Consider the following 8,205-nt stretch of genomic DNA (forward strand, 5'->3'; position numbering starts at 1 on the left):
GCGGGCCCGGTCTCGCCGAATGTTCTCACCCTCGCTCGCCTCCGTCGCGCGCTTACTCCCTTGCGCGCCCCCCCCCCCCCCCCCCCAGGGGGGAGGGCTCGGGCCCTGCAGCGTCGCCCCCCCCTCCCCCCCCCTTGGACGGAGCGCTGGGCATCGGGTGTCCGCCGGGAGGGGCGATGAAAAGGCCCGCGGCCCGAGGCCCGGCACCGCGGGGGCCCGGCCGGCATCTCACTCCGCCCTGTCCCCGACAACTCGCCGGCCCATCTCGGCCGTTCCGCCCCTGCGGCCCGCTCTTCCCTTCTCCCCCTCCCTTGCCTCTGTACGCGCGCGCGCGCACGCGCGCCCATCCGCCACTTGCCGCCGCCGGCCGCCCCGCGCCTGCCACGCGCCCGCCCCGCCGGCTGCCACGCGCCCGCCCCGCGTCTGCCACTTGCCGCCGCTGGCCACCCCGCGCCTGCCCCGCGCCTGCCCCGCGCCTGCCCCGCGCCCGCCCCGCCGGCTGCCACGCGCCTGCCCCGCGCCTGCCCCGCGCCTGCCCCGCGCCCGCCCCGCGCCCGCCACGCCGGCTGCCACGCGCCCGCCCCGCGCCCGCCACGCCGGCTGCCACGCGATGGACCCACGCGCGCGTCTGCTTTTGCTGCTGGCGGCCGCCACCTTGGGGCTGCTGCTGGCCTGCCTGCCGGCCGCCACCGCGTCCACCAGCCTGTCCTTCCCCATCCCCATCCCCGGGTTCGGTGGCAACCTGCAGCCCTCCTCGCGCGACTGCCCCCCGGGCCAGGGGTGCGCCACGTGCGACCCGAATGGCAGGTGCCTGACCTGCCCGCTCGGCGACCTCCTCCTGAGGGACGCCTGCGTGGCCCGGTGCCCGAGCCGGCATGTGGCCATCGGCGACTGGTGCGTCGCCTGCCCGGATGGCTGCCTGGAGTGCGCCGGGCCCGAGGCAAGCTGCTCCGCCTGCCAGACCGGCATGATCCTCTTCCAGGGGGCCTGCCATGAGGCCTGCCCGGAGGGGTCGGCCCCGGTGGGCACCGGCCCGGCGGCCGGCTGCGTCCCCTGCCCGGAGCCCTGTGGCACGTGCGCCGACGCCGGCCAAACGTGCACCTCCTGCGCCGAGGGCTTCACCCAGGTGCCCGGGACCACGCAGTGCGTCGCCTGCCCGGAGGGGTGCGCCAGCTGCGCGGACCCCGGCGGCCCGTGTGTCCGGTGCAAGGTGTCCTTCCGCCGGACCACCGCCGGCCAGTGCGTCCCCTGCCCGGCGGGCTGCGGCAATTGCAATGGCCGGCCGGACATCTGTGCGCAATGCCTGCCGGGGGGCGGGCTGCTCTACCAAACCCAGTGCGTCCCGGCCTGCCCGCCGGCCTACTTCCACCGCATCGGTAATTGCATGCCGTGCTACCAAAATTGCAGCGAGTGCCGCGACTCGCGCGCGTGCATCCTCTGCACGGGCGACATGCTGCTGCAGGGGGGCATATGCGTGGACCGGTGCGCGGCCGGCCGCTACAAGCACCCGGACCTGGCGGCCTGCTACGACTGCGCGGCCAATTGCGCCGCCTGCACCGGGCCCGGCGACATGTGCACCGCCTGTCGGCAGGGGTTCTTCCTGTCGGCCGACCGGCCCGGGGCCTGTGTCCCCTGCGCGGCCGGCTGCGCCAAGTGCGCCGGGCCCAGCGGCGCGTGCGTCGAGTGCGAGCCGGGCTTCTTCGGCCCCGGCTCCCAGCCCGGGGGGTGTGCCCCCTGCGGCCCGGGGTGTGCCCAGTGCGCCGGGCCCGAGGGGGCATGCACCGCCTGCCAGCCGGGGTTCTTTGCGCCGGCCGACCGGCCGGCCGTGTGCCTGCCCTGCGGGGCCGGCTGCGCCGAGTGCACCGGGCCGCAGGGCGGCACCTGCCTGGCCTGCCGGCCGGGCTTCCACCAGCAGGACGACCGGTGCCTGCCCTGCGGGGCCGGCTGCGAGGAGTGCGACGCCGCCGGCCGCTGCAAGCGCTGCCTGCCGCGCCATACCATCGGCTTCCGCAGCACCGAAGCCCAGTGCTTCCCCTGCGCCCCGGGCTGCGAGCAGTGCACCCACGTCCTGGGCTGCAGCGCCTGCCAGCCCGGCACCGTGCTCACCGGCCGGGGCGAGTGCCTGCCCTGCTCGGAGCACTGCTCCACCTGCCAAATGGGCCAGTGCATGGCCTGCGACCGGGGCCACCATCTGGGCCCCGGGGGCCGGTGCCTGCCCTGCCCGGAGTCCTGCACCGAGTGCACCGATGACGGCCGGTGCACCGCCTGCCACAAGGGCTTCGGCTACAGCCCGGACGGCGTGTGTGTCCCCTGCCCCGGGGGCTGCACCAGCTGCACGGCCCTCCGGGGGTGCATCTCCTGCCCGGACGGCTTCGTCCTCCACCAGGGCCTGTGCATGGGCAACTGCCCGGCCGGCTTCGTGGCCCGCGGCAACGACTGCATCCCCTGCCCGGCCGGCTGTCGAATGTGCCTGCTCCGGTCGATGGGCTGCTCCGAGTGCCAGACCGGCTTCTACCTGGTGGCCGGGGCCTCGGAGGGCGAGTCCCGCTGCGTGCCCTGCCCCGGGGCCGGGTGCATCGAGTGCGACCCGGCCCGGCCGGCCGTCTGCCGGGCATGCGCCCTGGGCCATGCCCTCCGGGAGGGCACCTGCCAGGCATGCGCCCCGGGCTGTGACCGGTGCGCCGGGCAGCCGCCGCACGCGTGCGACGCCTGCACGCCGGGCTTCCTGCCGGACCCGGACCAGGCCGGCGGGTGTGTCGCCTGCGCGGAGCACTGCCTCCGGTGCGCCTCGCCCGGCCCGGGCCAGCCCCCGGCGGCCACCTGCGCCGAGTGCCACCGCGGCTTCTTCCTGGACACCGGGCCCGAGGGGCCGGTGTGCCGGGCCTGCCCCGACACCTGCGAGGCCTGCTCGGCCGGCGGCCGGTGCACCTCCTGCCACAAGGGGCTGCACCTGTATGAGGGCACCTGCGTGCCTGCCTGCCCGGCCGGGTCGTACCCCGACGGGCAGGGCCGGTGCCCGCTCTGCCCGGCGACCTGTGTCACCTGCACGACGGGGCACATGTGCACCGCCTGCCCGGCCGGGCGCATCCTCCAGGGCGGCGCCTGCCTGGAGGCCTGCCCCGACCGGACCTTCCCGGACCCGGCGGCCCCGGACCAGTGCCGCTTCTGCCCGACCGGCTGCGCCACATGCACCTCGGCCGGCCAGTGCGACAGCTGCCTCGAGGGGTACGTCCTGTCGGCCGGCCCGGGCGGCGACACCATCTGCCAGCTGTGTGCCCCATACTGCGCCGAGTGTGTCCCCGGCCCGGGGGGCCTGGCCGACGCGGCCGAGTGTGTCCGGTGCGCCGGGGACTTCCACCTGGTGGCCGGCAGGTGCCGGGGCTGCCCGGCCGACTGCGCCGCCTGCGACGCGAGCAACATCTGCACCCGGTGCCGCGACCCGGCCACCTACCTGGCCGATCGCCGGTGCATGCCGTGCGCGGAGCACTGCGCCGCCTGCGCCGGGCCCCGGTGCGACCAGTGCGCCGAGGGGCATTTCGTGGTGCCGGCCAGCGGCCAGTGCGCCGCCTGCCCGGAGGGCTGCCACACCTGCGCCCAGGCCGACCGGTGTGATGTCTGCCAGGCCGGGCGGTACCTGGACCCGGCCGGGGGGGCCTGCCCCCGGTGCCCGGCCGGCTGCACGGCCTGCTCCGGGGCCGATCGGTGCACGGCCTGCGCGCCCGGCCGGTACCTGGCCCCGGGCGACGGGGCCTGCCGGGCCTGCGCCGAGGGGTGCACCGCGTGCGCCGGCGGCCCGGGCCAGTGCACCGCCTGCCAGGATGGCCGGTACCTGGACGCCGGGGCCTGCCGGGCCTGCGGGGCCGGGTGCGCCGCGTGCGCCGGCGGCCCGGACCAGTGCACCGCCTGCCAGGCCGGCTGGTACCTGGACGCCGGGGCCTGCCGGGCCTGCGGGGCCGGGTGCGCCGCCTGCACCGGGCCCGACCAGTGCACCGCCTGCGCCGAGGGGTACTTCCCGGTGGCCGAGGCGCCCGGGTGCCGGGCCTGCGCGGCCGGGTGCGCCACCTGCACCGAGGCCGGCCGGTGCACCGGCTGCCCGGCCGGCCGGTACCTGGACCCCGGCCCGGGCGCCTGCCTGGCCTGCCTGGACCGGTGCCTTGACTGCACGGCGGCCGGCCAGTGCCGGCACTGCGAGCCCGGGTTCTTCCGGCGCTCCGGCCCGGAGGGGGTGTCGTGCGCCGGCTGCCCGGAGCACTGCCTCGACTGCCAGGCCGAGGGCCAGTGCAGCGCCTGCGCCGAGGGCCACCGGCTGGCCCAGGCCGGGGCCCGGTGCGAGCGGTGCCCCGGCTGGCCGGCGTGCGTGGCCTGCGGCCCGGAGGACGACTGCACCGCCTGCGCGGCCGGCTTCCACCTGGCCCCGGGCCCGGGGCCCGGGCCGGCCACCTGCCAGCCCTGCGGCCAGGGGTGCGCCCAGTGCGCCGGGGCCGACGGCGACTGCCGGGCCTGCGGGCCGGGCTTCGTCCTGGTGCCCGGCGGGGCGGCCGGGGCCCAGCACCGGTGCCAGGCCTGCCCGGAGGCCTGCGCCCAGTGCTCGGTCCCCGGGCAGTGCGACGCCTGCCAGCCGGGCCGGTGGCTGACGCGCGACGGCCAGTGCGCCGGCGCCTGCCCGGCCGGCGACTTCGCCGACCCCTCCACCGGCGCCTGTGCCCCCTGCCACCCGGCGTGCGCGGCCTGCTCCGGGCCCGGGCCGGGCGACTGCACGGCCTGCTCCGGCGGGGCCCGGCTCGGGGGCCCGGGCGACCAGCCGGCCGGCCCCTGCGAGCCGGCCTGCGCCGCCGAGCCGCCGGCCTGCGCCGCCGAGTGCGCCCCCGGGTGCGACCGGTGCGATGGCCTCGGGCCGGGCAGCCGGTGCTTGCGCTGCCCCGGCCCGGGGGCCATGCTGACGGCCGATGGCCGGTGCGCGGCGGCCTGCCCGGCCGGGCAGGTGCCCATCCAGGCCGGCCCGGAGCGCCACTGTGCCCGGTGCTCCGGGCTCTGCGGGGCCGGGTGCGCCGGCCCGGCGGCCGACCAGTGCACCGCCTGCCCGGCCGACCGGCCGCTCCTCCAGGCGGGCCGGTGCGTGGCCCGGTGCTCGGCGGCCGGCTGGTTCCTCGACCCCGGCGCCGCGGCGTCATCCCCCGGCAGCGGCGGCGGCGGCGGCGGCGGCGGCGGCGGCGGCGGCGGCAGCGGCAGCGGCAGCGGCAGCGGCAGCGGCAGCGGCAGCGGCAGCGGCAGCCCCGAGCAGGCCCCCGCACGGTGCCAGCCCTGCGACGCGTCGTGCGCCCGCTGCATGGGCCCCGGGCCGGAGGAGTGCACCGCCTGCCCGGTGGACGACATCTTCGTGCCGGTGCCGGGGCCGGAGCAGGCCGAGCCCCGGGGCGCCTGCGTGTCGGCCTGCCCGGGGGAGTGCGCGGCCTGCGGCCCGGCCGGGCTCGACCCGGCGGCCGACCCCCCGCCGTGCACGGCCTGCGTCGAGGGCTTCCTGCTGGAGGAGGGCGCCTGCCGGGAGGCCTGCTCGGCCGGCCGGTACCCCGGGCCGGGGAACGTCTGCCGGGCCTGCGCCGACGAGTGCGCCACATGCGCCGGGCCCGGGCCCGAGGAGTGCCGGGACTGTGCGCCGGGCGGCCCCGGGGCCGGGCCCGGCACGTGGGCCAGCCCGGCCCGCGGCCCCGGCGACATCGGCCCGTGCGTGGGCGCCTGCCCGGCCGGGCACTTCGGCCATGCCCCCTCGCGCCAGTGCCGGGCCTGCCACAGCGAGTGCGCCGAGTGCTCCGGGCCCGGGGCCGGCGATTGCACCGCCTGCCACGGGTCGCTCGCCCTGCTGGAGGGCATCTGCCTGGGGGCCTGCCCGGAGTGGGGCTTCTGGGCGGACGCCGCGGCCGCCGGCCAGTGCCGGGCCTGCCTCGAGGGCTGCGCCCGGTGCGCCGGCCAGGACACCTGCACCGAGTGCCAGCCGGGCCGGCACCTGGTGCGGGGGCCCGCGGCCGAGGGGGACCGCCCGGCCGGGCCGGACGCCTGCCCGACCGCCTGCCCAGCCGGCTTCTTCAGCGAGCCGGTCCCCGGGTCCGGCGGCCGGCTGGCCACCTGCCAGGCCTGCGCCGCCTCCTGCCACCAGTGCACCGGCCCCGAGCCGGAGCACTGCCAGGTGTACCCGTGCCAGGTGACCAACACCTGCTCCCGATCGTCCAGTACGTGTGCCCGCGCGCCTGCCCTTGCCAAGGGGGGCGCGGCCGCCGGGGCCCCCCCCCCCCCCTCTCGCCCGCCTGCGTGTGCGCGCGGCCGCCACTAACCATGCGCCTGCTGCCCGTCCCCCCCCCCCCTCTCCCCCCCGGCCCCCGGCCCCCGGCCCCGGTCGCGCGTGTGGTGCTGCCGTCTTGGTGTGCAGGGCTCGCGGCCGTGGTCGGCCTGTCGGTCGGCCTCAGCGTGCTGGCCCTCCTCCTGGTGGCCGGGCTCTTCTTCTACATCTTCTTCTTCCGCATCCGGGCGAAGGCCCCGGCCCAGCCGGACACCGAGCTGCAGGTCATCGAGTGAGGAGCCGGGGCCCCGGCACACCACGAGCCCGAAGCGAGCGAGGCCACATCCGGCCGGGGGCGAGGCCGGCAGCCACGGCGCCGGGGGGGGGGGGGGGCGGGCGGGGCCAGGGGGAGACCGGCGAGAAATGCGCCGCGCCATCGTGTGCCCGCACAGTCGCGGGCAGCTGCTGGCACTTCGGCGGTCCGCCCGCCTCCGCCCGGATCCGCGCGCCTCCTGGCAGGTCTCAACACCTTCCGGGGGCGGCTGCCTCCCCCCCCCCCCCCCCCCCCCCCCCCCGCTTTTTCCCCCTCACATGTGTGCCGCGCAAGCGCCGGCCGAAATACACCTCCATCCATGGAGCCTGAGTTAAGCCCGGGCCGCCCCCGCCGCCGCTGAGCTAAGCGTCCAACGGCGATAGCCCTGCCCGGCGGGGCTCTACCGGGGCCCGAGGTCCGGGGCGCGGACCAACCTCGGTGCTATTTATATGCCCAGAGGCCGGGGCCCTCCCTCAGTCCGAATGATGTAGATGGTTATCATATCTGTCTAACACACAGAATGTCCCAGGTTCGAGTCCTGGTTCGGACAGACTTTCCTTTTTTGGCTGTGGGGGCCCCCTGGGGGGAGGGGGAGCGCCGCCCGTGTGTCCGTGCGCGGGACACAATCAAAACAATAGGCCGGGGGGTGGGGGAGAGGGGGGGGGGCCGCACGCTGCTGCGTGTTTGTGTGCTTGGGTGTCGTCGGAGGATGGCCTCGGCCGCGCAGGCATTTTCCCCGCGACGAGGGCGGCTTCCCAGGATTGTTCCCCCGCGGCCGCCGGTGGGGGGGACACGGCATGGCAGGCAACTTTCCCTGGCGCCGGGGGATGTTGCCTTGGCAGGACTGCCTGTTCGCGGGCCGTCGGGGGGGGGGGGGGGGGGGGGGCCGGCCGGTCCCATCGTTCCGGGGGGGGGACGATGCCGGCCGTGACGGAGGGTGAAACGACCGGCCGCCGGGGCTGCGCGCACTGAGCGGCGCATGCCCCTGGGGTCCGTGCGGTTGGGCGCCCGCACGAGGCACGTCCCGCGGCCCCTCGCTCTTTGGCCGTCGCTGCTGCTGCTGCGGCGGCGGCGGCGGCGGCGGCGCTCCGGCATCCGGGAGCGCATGCCAGACGAGGAATGGGCCGGCGGGAGGTTGTTCGCAAGCGATGTTGATGTCGCTTGCCGGGTGAGCGGGGGCGAACCCGGGCCGGCGGCATTCTGTTCGCCCCCTCCGGCCGATGTGCAACGGTTCTGGACCGCGTGTGTAGGCGTGTGCATCATTGCCGGGTGTTGTTTTGATATGCTCGCCGCAGGCCGGCCTTGACCGCTGAGGAGCAGGGGGGCGGGGGATGCGGGACAGGGCGCGCGGGCCCGGGCGTGAGGGCGCGCCGGCCCCCGGCCGGGGCCCCGGCGCCCGCCGGATGGCGCGATCAACGGTCCCCCGGGAGCGCCGGGGCGAGTGAGACACAGTGCTACATGGCCGGGTCGCCGGCCGGGGGCGGGCGGGCGGGCGGGGGGGGGGAGGGAGCCTGGCCGTCTTAGCCCCTCCACCCGCCTCGGCCCTCCCCCGGTCCCTGCCCTGGGGGAAACCACCCGGAGGAGGGGGCCGGAATCGGCCCTGCTCCCAACCACGACGCCC

The 8,205-nt window shown here is 78.1% G+C and overlaps 1 protein-coding gene and 1 non-coding gene across 2 annotated transcripts; both read left to right on the forward strand.

Moving 5' to 3' along the window:
* The first annotated feature begins 509 nt into the window (after positions 1-509).
* H696_03247 (hypothetical protein) lies at positions 510-6,642 on the forward strand. Its single transcript, XM_009497133.1, has 2 exons — positions 510-6,224; positions 6,422-6,642. The coding sequence occupies exons 1-2, from the start codon at positions 611-613 to the stop codon at positions 6,565-6,567; spliced, it is 5,760 nt and encodes a 1,919-aa protein (XP_009495408.1). The 5' UTR covers positions 510-610; the 3' UTR covers positions 6,568-6,642.
* A 418-nt stretch (positions 6,643-7,060) lies between these two features.
* Positions 7,061-7,134, forward strand: H696_03248. Its single transcript has one exon. It is a non-coding gene; the product is annotated as a tRNA-Val (tRNA).
* The last annotated feature ends 1,071 nt before the right edge of the window (positions 7,135-8,205 follow it).

This window comes from Fonticula alba (assembly GCF_000388065.1).
Source record: "Fonticula alba strain ATCC 38817 unplaced genomic scaffold supercont2.5, whole genome shotgun sequence".
NCBI lineage: Eukaryota > Rotosphaerida > Fonticulaceae > Fonticula > Fonticula alba.

What these genes read in the sequence shown, in the direction of transcription:
- H696_03247 (XM_009497133.1), top strand. Translation starts at nt 611, where the DNA reads ATGGACCCACGCGCGCGTCTGCTTTTGCTGCTGGCGGCCGCCACCTTG. An exon ending in CACCTGCTCCCGATCGTCCA is followed by an intron (nt 6,225 to 6,421) that starts GTACGTGTGCCC and finishes CTTGGTGTGCAG; the next exon opens with GGCTCGCGGCCGTGGTCGGC.